We start from the raw sequence: 20,987 nt of genomic DNA, 5'->3' as shown, positions 1-20,987 counted from the left end.
TAATAAGAAAAAATATTAAGAATTTTAAATTTTACTTACAGTAAAATGAATAAAGAAAATGTTAAAATTTATAATATTCCTAATTGAAACAAATTATCCCACAAAATGAAAGAGGAAGGAGGTAGACGCGCTTAAATAGAGAGGAAGATTTGCAAAGCAAAGGCTAAAAAGGCTTGCGTGTATATGACTTCATGTCGTCACCGAAAATCAGAATCGTCCAATTTTCTTAACGGAAAAATATCTTTATCTTCTCCGCCGAAAAAAAGGGAAAAAAAATCTTTATCTTAATTCGTCTTTCTCTCCCTCTCATATAAATATCTAGCATAAACGTGGATCTTTCTTCTCTCCTCTTCATCGTGAAGAAAACTAAACCTTCCTAAAAAGAAAAGAAAATCGCCAAAAGGAGGCCTCGGTCCACTCTTTCTGGATTTGATCTTTGGTTTTCATTTTCTCGAGAGCGGAAGAATGGAGAAAGCGATCAATCGACAGCAAATTTTACTGCAACACCTCAATCCTTCAGCTCCTTCTTCGGCCGACCAAAATTACAACTCTGCCCTCTCTGTAAGCTGTCATTTTTACTATTCGCATCTAAATCTTTTAACTTTGATTCATCGGATCGAAGTTTTCTTCTTTTCTTTGAAGGTTGATTTTGGGTTTTAATAATTTCATTGGCTGTATAGAATAAAAAAACGAATAATTTTTTATCCAGTTTAAGAAATGCATTAGGACTTGAATTTTGATTACTTAAAACATTTTCCGGTCAAAAGATCTCTTCTTTTTTGTAATGAATTAAAAATTTGACAAAATTTTCTACAGGCATCGGCTTGTTTAGCTGGAGATAGCGCTGCTTATCAAAGAACTAATGCATTTGGAGACGATGTGGTTATAGTAGCGTAAGTAACTCTCTTAAATCGATTAATTAAATAATCATTTTAAGTTTTTATTGTATAATAATTACTAAGACTATTTGGAATTGTTTTTTTAATTATGGAATTCTTAATTTTACAGAGCATATAGGACTGCCCTTTGCAAATCCAAGCGAGGCAGTTTCAAGGATACTTATCCTGATGATTTGCTTGCCCCTGTTTTAAGGGTTTGTCTTAATCTATATTTTGGGTTTCTCTTTTTTTTTTTTTTTTTTCTTGTGATTCTCTGAGTAATTGATTTACATTTTTTTTTGTTTGATGTGGTAATGTTGAGTTTAGGCATTGATAGAGAAAACGAATTTGAATCCGAGTGAAGTTGGGGATATTGTTGTGGGAACGGTTTTGGCACCAGGATCTCAACGAGCGAGTGAATGTAGGATGGCTGCGTTCTACGCTGGCTTCCCTGGTATACATATATCTTTGATTTTGTGTTTTTATGGATTTGTATTTTGTCATTGGTTTGTTGTTTGATTGTAGCGAACCTTGTGGTGATACAGAAACTGTGCCCGTTAGAACTGTGAACAGGCAATGTTCGTCTGGGCTTCAGGCAGTTGCTGATGTAGCTGCAGCTATAAAAGCTGGGTTTTATGACATTGGTAAGAAGAAACCTGTGTTTCTAATGGTATCTCATCCTCTTTTTATAAAATGCCACATTGTATTTTTATTAATAACTACTTGTAATGTAGGCATTGGGGCTGGGTTGGAATCCATGACCACTAATCCAATGGCTTGGGAAGGATCTGTTAACCCAAGGGTACTCTGTGTCTCTTTCTTTTTGTGTGTGTTCACTTGTTTATCATTCTGCCATTAGTCAAATAATACCAGAATTTCAAGGTTCTGACATGATCTTTTGCTGCTTTTGGCAGGTGAAGCAGATGGAGCAAGCTCAGAATTGTCTTCTCCCAATGGGTGTTACATCGGAGAATGTTGCTCATCGCTTTGGTGTGACTAGGCAGGAGCAGGATCAGGCTGCCGTAAGTTGAATGATTGTCATGCAGTTTGGTGTTGCAAATGATTTATATAATTGATTTTCTTAAATTTGGGTTGTTAGGTTGAATCTCACAGGAAAGCAGCTGCTGCTACAGCTTCTGGGAAATCTAAAGATGAAATAATCCCTGTTGCCACTAAGGTAGCTACTATTTTTTGCATCTGATAGATACAATATATGTTTGATATACTTACAGAATGCTATATTCATGTTTGGATTGTAACATTTCATGTATGAAGATTGTTGATCCAAAGACTGGTGATGAGAAACCTGTCACAATCTCTGTTGATGATGGGATTCGACCTAACACTTCATTGTCAGATCTGGCAAAATTGAGGCCTGTGTTCAAGAAAGATGGGAGCACTACTGCTGGTATTGAATAATGGATCATATTCTTTCTGGAAGATATGCTGCTCTGTTGATTTTTAGCTTATTTCTTTGTATACTACTTATATTGTAGGAAATTCTAGTCAAGTGAGTGATGGCGCTGGGGCTGTTCTGCTCATGAAAAGAAGTGTTGCCATGCACAAAGGGCTACCAATTCTCGGTGTATTCAGGTCTGTAATACCTGGTTTCATATCCTTCTGATATATAAAATGAAATTTGAGCAGTAACCTCGAGATGTGCTTGTAGCCTATATAATCCCATTACTTTCTGCTCTGTTACATCTGTTGTCTTATGAGTTCTCTAAGTGTCTACTAGAATTTCTTGTCATTTTGAGTATTCTGTTGTGAGGTCTGTATTCTAAGCTTTAATTTTCATGCTTTCTGTGGTTTTTGAGGAGCATTGACTGTCTATTCTGACTTTAATCAGGTCTTTTTAAAGCATTACCCATATGAGACTGTTCAATTTTTATTTCTTTATAACTAATCACATTGTATTAAACTGCCTCTTTAGTCAGGCATGCATGACTGGGATATCAAATGCAGTGACAGTGTGTGCAGCCGTTACACTCTTCTAAGTTTTGGTAGTGACCTTTTTGCATGTGTAGGAGAGTTTACATTTTTCCTGCTTGTATTTTATTTCATTATAGGATCCACTCACTTTTATAGGAAACAAGGTCATATAGAGTTATTTGTTTTATTGATTTGCCCTGAACCTTTTCTTCATTAAACTAATGAGAAACATCAATCTCTCTGTTAATTTGAGAAAGTACTTGTTGATCTTGCAGGACTTTTGCTGCAGTTGGTGTGGATCCTGCCATCATGGGTGTTGGCCCAGCTGTGGCAATTCCTGCAGCAGTTAAAGGTGCTGGTCTGGAACTTGACGATATTGATCTATTTGAGATAAATGAGGTACAATTTAGTATACCATTTTGCTTTGTGACCCTGTTAATTAAAGGGATTTTCAATATAGGAAAGTGTCCCTAATTTCTTCCTCTATCGCAGGCATTTGCTTCCCAGTTTGTATATTGCCGTAAGAAGCTGGACCTTGATCCAAAAAAGATTAATGTAAATGGAGGAGCAATGGCAATTGGACATCCATTGGGTGCAACAGGTATCTATAAACCCAAACAGAGTTTGTGTTGTTTCTGTTTTTAATTATTGGCATTATCTATTGGAGTAACTGAGGGCAATCTATGCTCAAGGGATCATTATTGGAGGTTTAGAAGCTGCTCTACTTGCATGATGACATCCATCTGAACCTATGTTTAGCATAAGATGTCCGTTGGAACTATAATTCAAGAAATTGAAGGGTGTCCTTTATACTGCATGTGTCTTGTGTAATCATTAGCATTAGAAGTAAAGCATGATAAGAATGTAATGCACACTTCTATGCTTTTGTTGAAGGTGCTCGCTGTGTTGCTACACTTTTGCATGAAATGAAGAGGCGTGGCAAAGACTGCCGCTTTGGAGTGATCTCAATGTGCATAGGTAGAGAACTCTCTCTCTCTCTCTCTCTCTCTCTCCCTCCCTCTCCCCTTCTTTGTTGTACACTGCCCAGTGTTGCTGACCATATCTCTCCACTGAAATGCAGGCACAGGGATGGGGGCAGCAGCTGTTTTTGAAAGGGGTGACCATGCTGATGAGCTCTGCAATGCCAGGAAGGTTGAAACTAACAGCCTATTATCCAAGGATGCCCTATAGAATACCAGATTTTTTGTTTAGCTGCTATGATTTCTTGTCAAAGTATTCAAAAATGGGCTGGAAATTTAAATAAAGCAGTGTAATAAATCGGATTTATTTTTGGCCAGAAATCTGAAACAGAGTTCAGACATCTGGCTGGATCGTGGACACTTTTCATAAAATTATAATCTTTCAAGCTATATATCATATATAGTACATGTTTAAGCGTCAACTTTCTCTCTCTTCTGTCATCCCCACATGGGAAGTAATTTTTCCTACGTTATCAGCTCCTATATAAAAACAAGTTATGATCAAAGACCTAGTAGAATTTGACATATAAATTGTGACTGTAGGTTTCCTACGGCCTTTCACATGGACCCAAATTGTAAGTCTATCATGCGTGGCGAATTACCATTCTACATTCGATAAAAGCGAAATTGTTCCCTTTCTTGAACTCTACCCAAATTAAAGACATAATTCCCTTTCAAAATATATGATTGCCACTCCCAGGTCCTTGCAAAAGCCTAATTTGTTCCGATTGCATGATTGCAGTCCGCTTCCACAATGGGTTCGGCCATGGTCATGCTCCCTAGCAAATAACTCCGTAATTTTTTGACTTTTTTTTTTGTTTGTTCCTTCCGAATTCAATTTGTTTTTAAAGAGAGTGAAAAGAAGAGAACAAGGAAGCAACAGAATGATTCAATTGTGAATGGCTGTTAGTACAGCTTTAGGAACCAATGGCATTAATGGGGGACGAATGGTGTAAGTTATAGGTTCGATGCACCATTTTCCAACAAAATTCAAAACAATAGCTGCTTTCAACAAGATAGCAGCCCATTCGTATGCTTAGATTCATGCCCTTACTTTCTAGAATGCAACTTCTTTTCTTGTTCAGAAGATCATGATCCTCCATTTAACATTTCAAAGCTATGTCTGCTCATCACGAGGAACTACTTCATTCTGTCATCAAGCTTTGAGATGCCTTCCCCTCATTGTTTGCTCATTAAGTAATCCCCAAAATATTTGGTTCAGAAAAGGTCAAATCTGCAGGCCAGGCAAAAGGTAACATCCAAAGACAAATTTCGGTGACAACATTTTATGAATTATGCCAATTAATGAATCCTTTTTGCAGGATCACGGATACAAAGGCAATTCCTTCAGAATTCAAACGAAATTGAGGAAACAGGTGAACACCAGAAGCCAACATGACCTTTCAGTAACAAAAATTTGCAGGAGTCAAATAAAAAGAAATATACCTATCTCTGATAAAAACTATATTTGCTTGCACTTTTTACGGTCATGCATGATGTTTGAAGCGCAAAAACACTCCCATTCAAGTTATAGGTGACTTGCAAACTGGGCATGACGTTTTCCTGCTCAGCCATGGATCAATACACTGCCGCATCAAGGGAATGAAGGAAAAAAATTATCTACTTGTTAACTTAAAAGAACCAACTTGAAATGCATCCCAGAAAAGGAAAAACTGGCATTGCCAAGATAGAAGACATTACCTCCTTGTGAAATTTATGTAGACAAGGAAGATGGCGTATGGTTTCACCAATACTAGGGGTTTCAAGACATATTGCACAAGCTTCGTCAAAATTATCAGTCTGCATCAATAAATTAATTGAAAACGATAATTAGCAATTAGATCTGGACAGCCCAACATAAGGGACAGTGCACATGCAGACAAGGAAAGCAAAAAACCAAGACACCTATCTATACAGTTTTCTCCACATGATCCAGACATATACCTGTACTTTAGACAGTGGTAAACTGTTAATCTGATTAATAGATGCACCACCATGCTGATGAATGTTCTCATCAAGGGCCAACAGCATTTCATAATCATTTCTGCAAGAAAATGAAAAGGGGACAGATATAACAGATTCAAGTATTCAGTAATTAATCCAGAGAGGATAGAAAGTTGTAACTAGAACATTAAGCAACATAGATATACGATAAAACAGAAGTAAAGGGATGAATTATTGAAGTTAAAAGCTACAGAAGGATCATTAGTTGTTGTCTACCTACCCTTGGTATTCCGACCAACACAAAATGCATGCTATTCTACAAAATTTCAATATCTTAATTTTTCTTCAATCAAACTGCAATAGGGTAACTGCTAGTGGACCTGAAATTGGGTGATCTATTCATGATCAAATGAAGCTTGGATTACAAGCTCGGATTACAAACTGTCAATGATACTGATTGAAAATGAGGTGAAATTATGCACACTAACATTACCTACTAGAGAGGTTTGTGAACCAATTTCAAATGCTGTTACTTCGTCAGTTTGTACAAGTATTCTTGGTTTGCTCATTACCACAATTTTAGATACATCAACACAGAGTCAAAGAATAGTTATTCCTACCAGTGTAACTGACTTCCAACCTGTATATAGTTGCAAGAAACTTTTAAAAATGGTTGTGGTATCAATGGCTCCTTTCAAACCCAAAATCTTTCCCTTTTTGGCCAATTTGAACCCTCTAATCTACAACCACTCTAAATGAGCAATTATTCCCATCTTGCAATAGATTTATTCAATCTAAACAGGATGGTGTCCAACTACTTCATATTCATATATGAAACATGTGGTTTCTAATCAATCTATTTCACACCATTATATTTATCGTGTACGAAACCATAACTTTTTCAAATGCATGAAACGATTATCCACTATGGTCAACACAAATCCAGTTTTAATAGTAACAATATTAGAACAAATCTTACTCATTAAAATCACGTTCTTGGAAGATGTGACTAGCCATTCCCATGCTGTCATCATCTCCAATTGCAGCCTCCATGGCTTCCAATATATCAAGTCTCTGCATCAGAAAGCCATAAATCAGTTTTTGTTAAAAGTAAAGATATACAGGATAGTACAACAAGAGGGGCAAAATTACCATATCCAAATCCATGTCCAAAGGAAACCGAAAATTCCTAGTCCTAGTTGGTGCTGCTCGAGATTCATTCAAAACTCGACTCCTCAACCGTGACATTCTAGCAGAAGTGGGGAAACGAGCCTGTCCTCCTCTCCTATTCGAAGAATTCAGAAAAATCCGTGATGAAGGCTGAACACGGGAATGCCTTATTGAGCCTCTCTGTGTAAGAGACAAAGAATAACATTATGGGGAGGACCTTATACAAATCCATAAAAAGAAAAAATCATCAACTTCATATAGTTGAAGATAGAATGAACAGCATCAAAAGTAAATAAAAAAAAATGATCCAAAAAAGATAAAGCAATACATCTCTCTTATCCTAGAAAAAGAATAAAAAAAAAAAGAAAAGAAAAACCTTTACCAAACACTAGCATATATGATGATACTAGAGTCTGACAATTACAAATATACAATCCCACAAAAAATGTCTTTCAACTCAATGTAAATAGCAAAAATGAAATATGTTATCCCTTCTCTTCAGCGAGCATAAGATCAGCCCCAATAAAGTTAAGGTCATTTAACCTGGCAACAACATAAAGAGAGTATTCATAATGTTGGACCTCTGTCTTCTCTAATAACAACCATAGCTGTTAAAGCATCTAAGTACTGACTCCGCAAGGATGGGTTCCTAATATTTTATGCAATCTCTCTCATATTCTTGCAAATAAAATTTATTTATTTAACATAAATAAGGTTGCCAAAAAGGGATATTGTTATCAAAAAAGGTTTCAAACTTCTTGAAATTACGTCAACAATATATAAAGCATCAATATCACTGATGGGCTTAGAAACATATGACTTTCCATATCAAATCAGAAAACAGAGAGAGGAGGGAGAATAAGAGCATCCTGTAAACAGCAATCAAGAAAACAGAAACCTTCAACATTAATTTATTGAACATGAAACCGAGGGATAAACAGCCACATAGGAACCAATCAAGATGATCGGCATACAAGATAGAATGTGTTGTTACTAGAATAGATAAGATAACAAGGTTAATTATCAATGTGAAAAAAGCATCTTAATGATGCCAGCAGAGACTTGAGTCTAAACGTCCAAACAATGATTTATGTCACTCATCAAGATCTACTTATTTATTTATTTTAAGAATGACGGATAAAGTTCAGGCAGTAAACAGAACAATGCGCACACCAAATAAAAGCAGGTATGCACCAGGGCATATGTACACACCTGAAAAAATTTTGGTCACTACCAATAGGTTTATAATATTGGTATAGAGAGGCATATTTCATCTAATGATTGCTTCATTAATTCCTTCGAAGTAGCAGTGTCTCATCAAAGAGTCTTGATAAGGCTCATGGCTTGTTTCCAATTTTTGGGATTTGGGATCTCATAGGCCTTTTACTGAGTCATTTTGGTATTTTTCTGTGAGCTGGTAAGACTAAAAGGAAACATATAACGCTGCGCTTCAAAACATTTTTAGGTCCAACAACCAGGCTAAACTATGGGGGTAGTGCTCCCCACTTCCCTCTGTCCCTCATAAAGGCAGGATTTGATTCCAAGTCCTTGGTACAACCAACTTTGCCAATTAAACTAGTTGGCAATAGAGTTTCAAGATAATTAAAACACGTGTTCACACACTCAAACAAACAAGTTTAAAATCACTCTCAGGTCATTACAAATCAAATTCTGAATTTACTGTTAAGCTTGTTAATAATTATCACAATCAAACATGCAAAAACTTAATAATAAACTACAAAACCCTTTAGTAACATCAAGATTTGTGCATAACCATGATCATTTATTATGCTGGGATCTAGGGACAACATTACCAAATTCAAGTCTCTTCTAATTTTGACAACAGAGGACTTGTATGGCATGTTTCAACTTGTTTAAATACAAAATCTAGCAGCTATCTTAAATCTCCATAACCATAAAAGATTTGAGGATCCACAGTCAATTTCATGCACTTAATATAGGCTGTCAGATTATCATCAACTCAGAAACAAATAAGAAAGATATTCAGGCTTACTCACTTGGTCGGGCTCACGGTGACTCTGAGTAGTAGTAGGACGGAGTGCATCTTCCTCCTGCTGAAGTGCCCATGCAATGTTTTCATCAATCTGTTAAAAGGTTCACAAACATTTTAAAGCTAAAGCATCTAAATAAACAAGTCACCATTGATAAAGGGAGAAAAGCATCAAATGATAGAAGAATCAACCTCGCCATCGCCATATATTGGGACCTCATGATAAAATTGTTCTTGGAGTTCACGGGCCAACATTTCATCCGCTTCAACTTGTCTTGCCCTAGCCTCTGAGTCCTCATCCTTCACACAGTCCATATTATTGGCATTTGTCCCTCTCATTTCAGATGCCTTGTCAAGATCCAAAACATCCAGATGCTGACCAATATGAATATTAGATGACCTTGAACTAGATGATCCCCTAGATGAACCAAGAAACACAATGTCTGAGTCATTAGGAATGACCCTAGAGCTTTCACCACTATTTCTCAAGGTTAATTCATGTTTCTTTTGCCTTTTAGGTAGCAAGTTTGTTGCAAGAGAAGGTTCACTAATTTGATTGAGCTTTGAGACGATCGCAGGAGCCTTTTCAGTTGCATCCTGATTTTCTGGAAAATCACATCCAATCCTGTTCTTTTCTCCTCTTTTCACAGCTCTATTTTCACTTTGTTCTTGGCATCCAATATTATTAAATCTGCTGAACTGACATACAGCTGCATGATCTACATTCTTTGAATGGTTGTGCACGCTTCTCCAACCACCTTTTTCTTCAAAGCATGCATCTCTACGGGAATCACTAATTCCACTAACTTCTCCATTATTACTCATAGGACTGCAGCAGGAAAACCACATATTTTAGTCATAAGGAACCTTGTACCTAGAATTAAGGATAGACAAAAATTAATCCACCAAGGTTCTGTTGACATCCATAGAACATGTTCTGAATTTTCAAAGATGCTATATTGTCTGCTTATCAAATGCTATTCCAAAGTTTCAGACAAAGATTGTACGCCATCTCTTTGGCAATCATTTTAACACAAGAAATAAAACCAATAAACAATAGAAAGAAAGCATCCAGTAGACAGTAGGCAAAGAAATCTACTTAGAGAAGAACATTACTTAAAATTTACCTGCTGGATAGATTAATAAAATTCATATCATGCTCCTTGGATGTGTGAGGATGGACAACTCCTTTTCCTTTAACGTAATTATTATCTTCAGCAATTATTTTCCTAATGTCTGTCATCCGAGGACTGCTGCTAATCACATTCCCAAAATCTTGTTCAGCTTTGGAGCTGTTTTCATATTGTTCATTTAATTGTTTAGCCCTGATAGCTATATTCTGGGGGGAGATGCAGCCATTTCGAACCAACCTTTTTTGCCCAATGGCTCTTGGTGAGAAAATAGAATGGTGAGATGCAGGCAATTGTTTTTCTGTTCTAAGTGGGGTACCATGAGAACGACCCATCCCTTTTCCGTCATCCACAACTGAGCCTACTCTTTTAAATCCAATGTCATCTACTTTTTCCTTTCCCTTGCAGTTATCTCTGGATGTTGCTGCATTATTTGAAGCGTTACGTATATAAGAACCACTATTTCTTGGTCCCTGGCCTTCTCTTCTTCCTTCAGCTAAGCGATTTTTTGATCCACCAGGTGGAAAAGCCATTTCAAGCATTCGGTTGTGTCTGCTCTGCTCAGTTAAATCTAGAATAGCATGATCTTCTCGGGATACAGATGATTTAGAAGGCAACTTAGGGAAAGGATCTTTTCCTTTATCCATGAATTGCTCTCTAGAGGAACTCCTGCTTCTCTCCATTGTTCTCCTAAATAAAGGAGCATTTTCTCGAGCATTTTTTAGTGGAGATAAGACAATGGCATTTCTTTGACGCTCAATTTCATCAACATTGCCCGAATGTTTCCGAGGGTGTATATAATGCTTTCTGTTGTGCCCATTCTCAGCAACCCGCCTACCCCTGCCCCCTAGCCTATCCAAAGATTCTTCACCTGCAGTATCAGAACCTCCAAAATAACCAGCTACTGATAAATGACGTTCTTTTTCAACACAATCTGCTCTATTCATTCTCCGTGCAGATAACCTATCAGGGGTGTCAGGTACGTCCACAACTAAATCAATGTCCATGTCCTCCATTTTCTCTATCAAGCAAAACATACAAGTCACACTCTGACTTCATATGAAGCTTCAATTACAAAAATATGAATTTGTATATAAAAATTCTCTCGTCCAAGAGCAGTTTAGCAATGTCCGTTACTGGAAAAATCACCTTCTCATGATAATAATTACAGAGCAATTTAAACCCCCAAACAAACAAATTAACACTTTTCTTTCCTACACTACTCTTTTGACTTTTTTAAAATGCTATTTATCCACAAGCAATGTAAGAGGGGACAGCGAAAGTACTATATGAAAATAGCTCCTGTTGATAACTAATGCAACAACAGTGACCAACAAGCAAAAGTAAATGTTGACAAAAGATTTTTACTTATAGTAGCAGAAGCTCTTCCATTTTTATCCATTTAATAAAACTAAAAAAACACTAAACATCCACCTACCATGCAAAGATAAAATGAAATAGTTATGCTAGTACACAACGAATATGAAAGAGAGTTTTTCTTCAAAAATAAAGGGAGAAAATCAAACTTGCTAGCAAAAGTTTGAAATGAATAATTGAACAATGAAAACAGAGAATTTTCTTATTTGTACCTAGAAAAATTATTATTACTATGATGAACAAAATCATGGCAAACAAAAATGGCTCAATCACAGTATCCAGACAATAATAATTCAAAACAGTGGCTTCATGATACAAAAGAAACCCCTAAATTTTTTTTTTTTTAAAGTTCAATCTTTCAGCAAATTCGAATAATATTAGCTATTAATTCCTTTGAATTACCTGATATATAATAAAACAAACAAGAATCTATATCGATATAGATGAAATAATCACATCAAAAAATTAGAAAAAAAAAACTTTTCCTCTATTGAGCTTGCAAATTTAAAATTTACATATTTGGGAAAGTAAAATAAAATAATAGCCGATTAGAAAAAGAAAAAAAAATACTAATCAAGAACTTATAAATTTAAAATTATTTCAAAATAAAGATAAAAAGAATTGGATACCAGATTACTTTTCGCTTCTGGTAACGATTGGAATCGATAAAAGCGACGAAAATCCCAAAAGAAGTTGAATCATCCAAAGCCCTAAGGAAGCAATGCCATCAACTCTTCTCAGAGTCCCTCGTATTTGCAAATTGCAATCTGTTTTTGTTTCTCTTCAACTTTCAGGGTCGGCATTTGGATAGCCCGGTTCGGGTCGGATCAAGGTTTTCGGAGCCCTGTGAAGGGTTGCTGGACTAGTTAGAATAAAGTAGGCCTGGTTTATTTATTAACCCAACCTCAAATGACCATTCGATTAAGTAAGGGCTGCGTAGCAATTGGGTTTGCTGGCCCAAGTTCTTCTGTTAATAATTCTCCATCTAAAAAAGGTTAATATGATTCTCGGGAGGGGAGTATGGTACAAATATAAATAAAAATAAAAAATTAGTTAAAATGTGTATTACCCGAATCCATTATAAACTTAATACAAGATTATGGAATATTTCATTGGAAACAATAAAAATATAAAGTTGTACAAAGTAATCTATATTTACTTCTTCTCAATAATTAAAAATGTCAAGATATTTGTTAATTTTTAACTGTCAAGATATTTGTTATTTTTTAACTACCGTACTTCAAATTTTATTATTTGATAAGATACTCAAACTATATAAATATCTGAGTAAATTTTAAAATTGTTATTCAAACTTTTATTCAGATATCTTAAACAATATCCGCTAAATATCCAATCCCATTAAATACTTGATTAAAATAAATTTAAAATCAATTTGTATTATATTATTAATGATAACTAAATTAATAAATTAACACTAAACCCACAAAAACAACATATACAGTATTAGAAATCAGTAGATCATTATCTAAATAACCTTACACTAAAGCCACAAAATATAAATTTACCGTAAAAATGCTCAATATATCAAGTACTTACCATTGAGCTAATTAATTACTCTTGTGCATAAATTCAGTAAATCAAGCAGGCCACTTATCCCATGGAACCTCTAAAAGAGGGGGAAATGGAGAAAGAAATTATGAGAAGAAGAAAAGAATGGAGATGAGAGTAAATAGGTCGCCAAATTAAGGTTAAAGGGTTATAATCATTTTCAATACATGAGTTCATTAATTATTGCTCAATGATACAAAATTGTACCTTCAAATCCAAAGTTTGTCCAAGGAGGGGCAGCAAATCCCTGAATTAATGAGAACAAATTACAAAAGGGAATTCAAAATTATTGCCTGCTACAAGCTAGTCCTAGTTGAAAAGCCGGTGGATACAGAGACTGAGCTGCAAAAGATCTTATGCATCGACTGGGGCCTGTTTTCACTCTATATAATCTTTAACATTATATCCTTTCGGCCATTGCCTATTCATCTGTTACACACCCCTTTGAAGCTGGTTGCACGTTCTTGATGTACTGAAAATGTACAAGAGATGTTCATTAAGAGATCTACTACTAATATAATGAAAAGCATACTTCCAATGCAAGATTGCCACCACACCTTATGCAAAACTCCTCTGTTAGCCTTGTAAGGAGCTGGAGTCCACTCCTTTCCCCGCTCGCTTAGTTCAGCATCTGTTAAATGAACGTTTATGGCCCTCTTCTGAACATCGATGCTGATGAGGTCCCCGTTTTGAATTAGACCAATGGGGCCACCCTCCTATAAAAAAGAATTCAACATTGACCATCTATTTATGTACGAGGCGGTGAGCAATTTTACACGATATAAACTCTTTGCTCACAAAATATTTTGTACAAACAAATCAAGTGTTACCCATCACTGGTTACAAGGATGTCAAAATATTGTAGTAAGTATAAATAAAGACAAATAACCAGTATATAATTAGAAGCTTAAGAGTCTTGTTAATAATTACTATATAAGTATCTATGTGAACTTTCTCTTTTATGGGTATTGAGATCTATTTTGAAAATTTACAACTCAAAAACTCTTCAATCCTCCATCATGTTGGAAACTATATCCTGTCAAATGTTGCACACGCTTTTCCCCCATTTCCTTAGTTTGTTACCAGAAACAAAGAAAGTAAACTTGATACTCCGTACTATAGAATTCTTTCATCATTATTTAATAATTCCCAACAACTACTAGTTTTATTATATTATTCTATGAAAGTGAAAAGTAAATTTGTTGACCATCATTTGTTTATTCTAAAACTTTCAGAGCTTCAATTTTGTCCAAGTTGCAGGCAAAAGCACCTCTTTACATCTAAGAGGAAAAGCACCATGAAAAAGATCACAAGTATGACTGCTAAAAATGCACAATATCAGTCTTCAGTTGGATGCAAAATATCTTGAAATCTATGAATGAGAAATTACTGCACCTGTGCTTCAGGGCATATGTGGCCTACAACAAATCCATGTGAACCTCCAGAAAACCTACCGTCAGTGAGCAATGCAACATCCTGCCAGTGTTCACTTGCAACATTCAAATCAAATACCTCTAGGGAAATATAGAATAACATTTTTATAGATCAATAGAAATAAAAAAAGAGGCCAGCGGTGGAAAGCCATTTGGACTGGATATTACAATACCTTCCCAAGACCTGCTCCCATTATTGCACTAGTTGGTGTCAACATTTCAGGCATGCCTGGCCCCCCTTTGGGTCCCTCTCCTCTAATGACTACCACTTTTCCCTGTAAATTTACAACCATAAACAAAATTCAGAGTTTAGCAAATGCAAATGGATATATAACGAATGCACATTCAAAATCATATTTCTGAAATGCCAAAAGGTTTGAATCTTCAATGAAAAAGTTCAAAAAGAACATCACAAGAAACAATTTGGCAAATATTATATATATCAAATAAAGCAGATAATGAATAATCACAAACAGATATGTGCAGCAAAAAACACATGAACTTGCCACTTCAAGCCTATTAAACACACAAATGAAATCAGAGTCTCATAATTAATTGTTTCTGTTTTTGGATACGCAAAATTTTATATAACCAAAAAAGAAGGGGAATTCCAACTACACAGTACAAACTCGCAGCATTCAGCAAGTAAAATGAAACAGCTTACATGTACCTGGAACAAAAAGTAAGTAAAACAACTTCTCATAGTCAAATGTTAAAACGAAACTCAGCATACAGGGCCTCAACTTTGCTAACTAATTATAGATACATAGTATGCTGCTTGACACACATACCTTAAAACTCATAGGATTTTCAGAGATAGCAGCTAACATAGCTTCCTCTCCTTCAAAGACAAGTGCAGGACCTAAAGAACAAATTTTGCAATAATTCTCTATGAGGCAGACTTGATTTGTAACAATTAAAAACAATCTAGCAGCTCAAAGAACATGTAGCACAAGCTTAAATTTAGTAAGGAAGGTGAGCAAAAAAGGCACCAGAGAAATATAGGCCTTCTTTTCCAGTAATTTTTGCTACGGAACCGTCTGGTGCAAGATTTCCTCTTAATATTTGAATGTGCCCTGTTTCCTTGATAGGATTCGACACCGGTCTTAAAATATCCTGGAAAGTAAATTTGAGACTTATAAGACTAGTTATATCTTCCATTTGTGGCATCTCAAATTTTCAACATTTAGAACAAGCAAAGTCTCTTTCAAAGGGGAAAGAAAAACAAGCACCAACCTGTCCCTCAGGTAAAGGAGGGTAACTCTGTGCATTTTCGGCCAATGTCTTCCCAGTAACTAGAAAGGAAGTATCATAGTATCAAATATTAAGAATATTGAAGAATTAAGATCAAAATTGCAATAGATGAAGAAATGTTAATAGAGTAAAAATTCACACACCAGTCATGCAATCCCCATCCAGAAATCCAAGTTCCAAAAGGTAACGAATAACAGCCGGTGTTCCTCCAATCTATCAAAACAGCATATGTTTACCGACAAGTTGAAAAGATAAGATAGACAATTTTGTCATGTCTAGAGAAAGGTGTTAATGTCATGCTTCATAAGCTATAGAGGCAAAGTGTAACTTGAAAGAAAAAGAATGATATTGATAGCATAAGATATTTAGTAAAATCATACCTTATGCACATCCTCCATGACATATTTGCCACTGGGCTTCAGATCAGCCAGAAATGGAACCTCATCACTAACCTTCTGGAAATCATCAAGAGTCAACTCCAGACCAACAGACCTGCCATGAACTTTCCATGAGTCATCTCTACAATATTTCTACAAATTTGATATACATGAGATATTCTGCCCAAATTCTCACCTTGCTATAGCAATCAAATGTAACACAGCATTGGTTGACCCACCTAGTGCCATGACAATAACCATTGCATTACGTAAAGATTTACGGGTGATTATGTCTCTTGGTTTTAAATCCATTTTCAACAATTCCACCATATATTTTCCAGCCAAACGGCATTCATCCAACTTCAGTGGGTCTTCAGCGGGTATTGAAGAGCTTGTTAGGAACAAACAAAAAGTCATAAAATAAGACAAGATATGAAAATTTCAAATTCCCCGTCCAAGTGATCCTGGGAGAGCATAATTCTACCTGTAAGGAAGAGACATTCCCATAGCTTCAATTGCAGAAGCCATGGTATTTGCTGTGTACATGCCTCCACAAGCCCCTGCTCCAGGGCAAGAATTCCGAACAACATTCTCTCTCTGCTCATCAGTTATTGATCCACTTACATATTCTCCATAACACTGCAGGTTCAATCAAACGGAAAACAAAAAAGAGTTACAAAGTTACAAAATTTGACAAAATGTTATGGTTTTTTCAGATACATTCATGTCATAGAAGTTAATCTTCACATAAGTTAAGTGGTAGCCATTTTAATGAAATTGCTTGATCTTGACAAAGTTTGAACAGTCAGTTGGTCCTTGTTTTTATCCTCGAAGGGTGTAAAGAGGGGAAAAAACCAGTGAAAAACAAACCAAACAGTGCCCCTCAAGGGTGAGTGCTACTTCAGTTCAGGGAGAGAGGAAAACCAAAAACAAATGTAACAAGAAAGCACACTGAAATTTATGTGGGCCAACACCAGAGGCAAGCTAACTGAACTCACAATGCTAGTCCACCCAAAATATTCTGCCCACAGGTCACTGCTCAAGTAGCATTTAAGAGAGAGAGCAAATTGGAAGATATCACATTGCTCATGACCAGAAAATGCAAAACTTCTGCATCTTTGGAGAATGAGTATATGTTCAAAAAATTTTGCATTTGAAGAGGTTTACGCAAAAGACAAACTCCATAGAGGGCCACCCATTATAACCCAAAATAGGGAAAAAGGTAGGCAGTTAAATTTGTCTGTTTATACACACCACCATGAAGTTCTTGATCTTACACAGACAGAGAGTATCTAGCACAGCACCTCTTCCACTTCTTGGAATAGAGATTTAGCTTTGTATACTTTTTTTTTTAATCTTTTGATTGTAAACCTTTATATTTTAATTACAATTCATTGCTCATATATTTATCAAAAAAACCATAGATTATGAAAAAATCCCATGTATTTATCAATATGTAATTTTCTTTACCAAAAATCTCAGTATCCTCATAATTTGACAAGTTCCCTACACTAATTCAGGAAAACCTTGTAATTGTCCATACACATGAATTTTCAATTAAATGTTGTCAAATCAAAGAATTAACAGACAGCAAAGGTCTGAAAGAAGCTAAGTTGTGGGAGCATAGAAATATCTAAACAAAGAAAAACATCCAGCTAATATGAAGATACAATGAGAAGTAATAACAGGCATAACAGCACTCAAATAGCATATCACCATGCTTACCTGGAATGCAGATATTATATCATATGTATTGCCTTGAAAATGACCAGGCTGCAAAAGCACAAGTATAAAAATAAATGAATGCATGACCAGAATTGACAAATTATAACCATTTAAATTTGCAGTAGGGCAACAATACCAGAATCACAATCAAATTCACTAGAGTGTATTGACTGAATATAAAATGTACAAGAAACAATGAAAAGGAGAAGCAGATGCAACAAATTGCAATAAATCTCATTGATGACATACTAGTTTATGATGACATAATTTACTTGAGGTTAGAATTTAGGATGCTTGATGCCTCAAATTCTTTTACATAGGTTTAGACCTAACTTTTGGCATAAAATATTACCAAATTGCCAGCATACTAACATGTTATATTAAACCCAGAAGGTGTATTCATTTGATTTTGGTCGGGAAAAGGGGGTGTTTAATAAGAGAGATGAAATTGATATAAAAAGTCATGGATGTCTAATGTATACGGCAATTTAGAAAAGAATTCACGAAAATGAATGCTTTCCTCTTTGAAACTGATCCTTATGGCCTTATCTAATATGATAGAAGTGAAATGTGTTTTATTTAAAAATTTTAAGAATTAGCAGTGATTTACTGAGGAAAACTTACCATAGAATGTTATAAGAGCAAAACTAATAAGATATCAAGCCAAGATGTACCATTTGCAACTCAACAACAAGAGTAGTCAACTCGTAGCACTTATACTAGACAAAGCAAAGCAGCAAACCTTGATAGTTCCACCATAAACCATAAGACTTGGCCGATTAAGCCTCCCCATTGCAATAATTGTACCTGGCATCTAGAGAACAATCTAGCGTTAGATTGAGATAATTGCACAATTGTGAAAGACAACCTGTTTCACACTATAATATATAATTATTGAATTTTCTTGACCCACAACAATATTAATACAAAAACTACTTCAACAGTTCTATCGAGGTCCAAAATTGAATCGCGGCTCATGATAAAATGACTAGGAAGCAATACATTTAAACTGAAAGAGAAAGAGTTTGCCCAAAAGATTAAACTTGCATCAAAATTTACAATCCTCAAATTTTTCAACAGCCAGAAGATAAGTAGAAGAAAATTTGCTTTAAGTTCAATTTAGAGGACATTTTGAGACCAAATAAAAAAGTTAAAACCAAACAAAACATTGCAGTTCAGTTTGAGCTTCCTATCCCCTTGAGCTTTCTTAAAAAAGGCTCAACTAAATATTCATATAAGCTCAATACAATCTTAAGCTCAACTCAAAAAATTATGCGATTTCAATGAATTAATTAATCAAAGAAGTGCAATTAACTTATTGAGAAATCCTCAACCAGTAAAGTAATATTAATTGCACAAATACATGTATAACAATATTTCAATTCTCAATTTGATATGGTCTGAAAAAGAAGGGAAATACAAAGGTACCAATCTTAGTATGATTTAATTTTATGTATAAAAATCAAACCAAATTGATCATTTTGATTGGTTTTTTCCATTTGATTCCAATGGAGAATACTCTTGAGAGAAACGCAACTTAAATTCTTTTATTTTCTTCTCTTCTCACAATTAAAAGCAATAAGCATATCTCCAAAACATCCTCTTTTCCTTTTTACACTAAAAAGCAAGAACATTTATACTCAAAAAAAAATCTCAATTCAAAATCAAGACAAACAATCACAATCAATTAAAAAAAATCACCAAAATAGAAGAAAAAGATGTTTCTATTAAAAAGCTTATATATTTATCACAACCCATCAAAAACAGAGAACCCAAAACAATAAAAAGGCAAATTTGAATTAAAAGGCTTACATTTTTATCACAGCCAGGAATAGAGATATTCCCATCATACCACTGAGCACTCATAACCGTTTCGATACTATCAGCAATCAAATCCCTTGACTGCAAACTATAGCACATCCCTCTCGTCCCCATTGAAATCCCATCGCTAACCCCGACCGTATTGAATCTAAATCCAACCATCCCTGCCTCTTCAACGCCCCGTTTCACTTCCTCCGACAACTTCAACAGATGCATGTTGCACGTGTTCCCCTCGTACCAAACCGACGATATTCCCACTTGGGGTTTCGACATGTCGCCTTCGGATAATCCGACGCCGAACAGCATCGCCTGAGACCCGCCCTGTGACTTGGGTTCCGTTATTCTCGAGCTGTATTTGTTGAGCTTCGTCGTGGGTGGAGAGGGAGGGTCCGCCGTTACGGTAGCTTGGGATTGTGCGGTTATGCGAAAACATCGGCGATGGTTTGGAGGAGGGGTGAGTGGTTTGTTGGTGGGGAGTACAGTGGCGCGTGAAGTTAGAAATGTGGCTTGCATGGCGGCGGCGGCGTGTGGGTTTAAGGTGCGGGATTGGGTTTTGGGTACTATTCGTCTTAAACCTGTTAGATAAAACGTAGTTCAGCATCAAACAAACATGTTTAAATTTGGTTTGATTAAGTTTGTTGAGATACCATTCCTAGCCAAACTCAAATCTTATCAAACTCTGCTGCTTAAACTTATCGTGGATGTTAAAACTTTGTCTGAGATTTAGACGCTCCCCCAAAAAAGAACATTTTTACCAAAATAACCTTATTTCCCTGTTCTTGGTTCGTTCAAGATTATCCCTCTTGGATTTTTTATTGTACACACGATCACATTGAGATACTATCCACTTTATCCAATATATAAAAGCCACGTCAGTTTGAATGTGCTGTAAATCATTAAATGCCTAATCTCATTTCATTATAATCAATGTAGGATTTATGATCTCTCTTTAACACCATAATATCTTTCTTAACTCTTTTTAAGAGTTTCTATTTAATGTGAGATTTAAAACTCCACTCACAATATAAGATTCACATTATTTTTATTAGAACGGTCACATTTTCTCCCTTTTTAATAAAGATCTATTGTCCTTAATACTAATCATCACAAAAATGAATAACAAAAGTCAAAAAAAAAAAAAAACAAGGACAAAGAGAAAGAAGAATTTTTCACAAATACTTATTATCAAATTCTGTGAGGTATTGTTTGTTTTAGTTCGTTAGCTTTTATCTTGAAAGCGGACAGTAAAGACAAAGTAAAAAAAAACAAGAACAAAGGAAAAAACGAATTTTTCACAAATATTTATTATTGAACCCTTGTGAGGTTTTGTATAAATATCCACTATTAAACACCTGTGTCGTATTGTTTATTTTGATTTGTTATTTA

General features: G+C 35.4%; 3 protein-coding genes across 4 annotated transcripts; 1 reads left to right on the top strand and 2 right to left on the bottom strand.

Annotated features, from left to right (window-relative positions):
- Window positions 1–327: 327 nt before the first annotated feature.
- Window positions 328–4,212, top strand: PKT4 (peroxisomal 3-ketoacyl-CoA thiolase 4). The gene is made up of 14 exons (XM_021434558.2): window positions 328–561; window positions 817–893; window positions 1,009–1,093; window positions 1,206–1,332; window positions 1,424–1,522; window positions 1,613–1,680; window positions 1,793–1,900; window positions 1,978–2,055; window positions 2,154–2,286; window positions 2,375–2,471; window positions 3,086–3,209; window positions 3,303–3,411; window positions 3,705–3,788; window positions 3,892–4,212. The coding sequence occupies exons 1-14, from the start codon at window positions 466–468 to the stop codon at window positions 3,999–4,001; spliced, it is 1,395 nt and encodes a 464-aa protein (XP_021290233.1). The 5' UTR covers window positions 328–465; the 3' UTR covers window positions 4,002–4,212.
- LOC110421087 (RING/U-box superfamily protein) lies at window positions 3,907–12,208 on the bottom strand. 2 transcript variants are annotated; one of them, XR_002445608.2, is made up of 10 exons: window positions 12,052–12,208; window positions 10,043–11,066; window positions 9,108–9,744; window positions 8,923–9,009; window positions 6,887–7,084; window positions 6,714–6,808; window positions 5,735–5,834; window positions 5,492–5,590; window positions 5,237–5,376; window positions 3,907–5,024 (listed from the first exon to the last, which is right to left on the bottom strand). XR_002445608.2 is itself a non-coding variant. In XM_021434557.2 (9 exons), the coding sequence occupies exons 2-9, from the start codon at window positions 11,059–11,061 to the stop codon at window positions 5,314–5,316; spliced, it is 2,298 nt and encodes a 765-aa protein (XP_021290232.1). In that variant the 5' UTR covers window positions 11,062–11,066; window positions 12,052–12,208; the 3' UTR covers window positions 3,907–5,313. The 2 variants fall into 2 exon arrangements, 1 of the variants encoding a protein (XP_021290232.1); XM_021434557.2 differs by having other exon boundaries at window positions 3,907–5,376.
- Window positions 12,209–13,103: 895 nt separating this feature from the next.
- On the bottom strand, window positions 13,104–20,317 carry LOC110422206 (dehydratase family). Its single transcript, XM_021436023.2, has 14 exons — window positions 19,593–20,317; window positions 18,523–18,594; window positions 17,781–17,828; window positions 16,540–16,694; window positions 16,252–16,446; window positions 16,059–16,170; window positions 15,822–15,891; window positions 15,661–15,719; window positions 15,417–15,540; window positions 15,216–15,286; window positions 14,598–14,699; window positions 14,387–14,467; window positions 13,549–13,707; window positions 13,104–13,463 (listed from the first exon to the last, which is right to left on the bottom strand). Exons 1-14 carry the CDS (start codon window positions 20,112–20,114, stop codon window positions 13,413–13,415), a joined length of 1,821 nt encoding a protein of 606 aa, XP_021291698.1. The 5' UTR covers window positions 20,115–20,317; the 3' UTR covers window positions 13,104–13,412.
- Between the last annotated feature and the right edge of the window lie 670 nt (window positions 20,318–20,987).

The sequence above is a fragment of the Theobroma umbraticum genome, unplaced genomic scaffold, assembly GCF_002168275.2.
Source record: "Theobroma umbraticum cultivar Fairchild unplaced genomic scaffold, ASM216827v3 scaffold_130.0, whole genome shotgun sequence".
Classification (NCBI taxonomy): Eukaryota; Viridiplantae; Streptophyta; class Magnoliopsida; order Malvales; family Malvaceae; genus Theobroma; species Theobroma umbraticum.
Note: the sequence above shows the minus strand (reverse complement) of the source record. Positions and strands in the feature narration are given on the sequence as shown.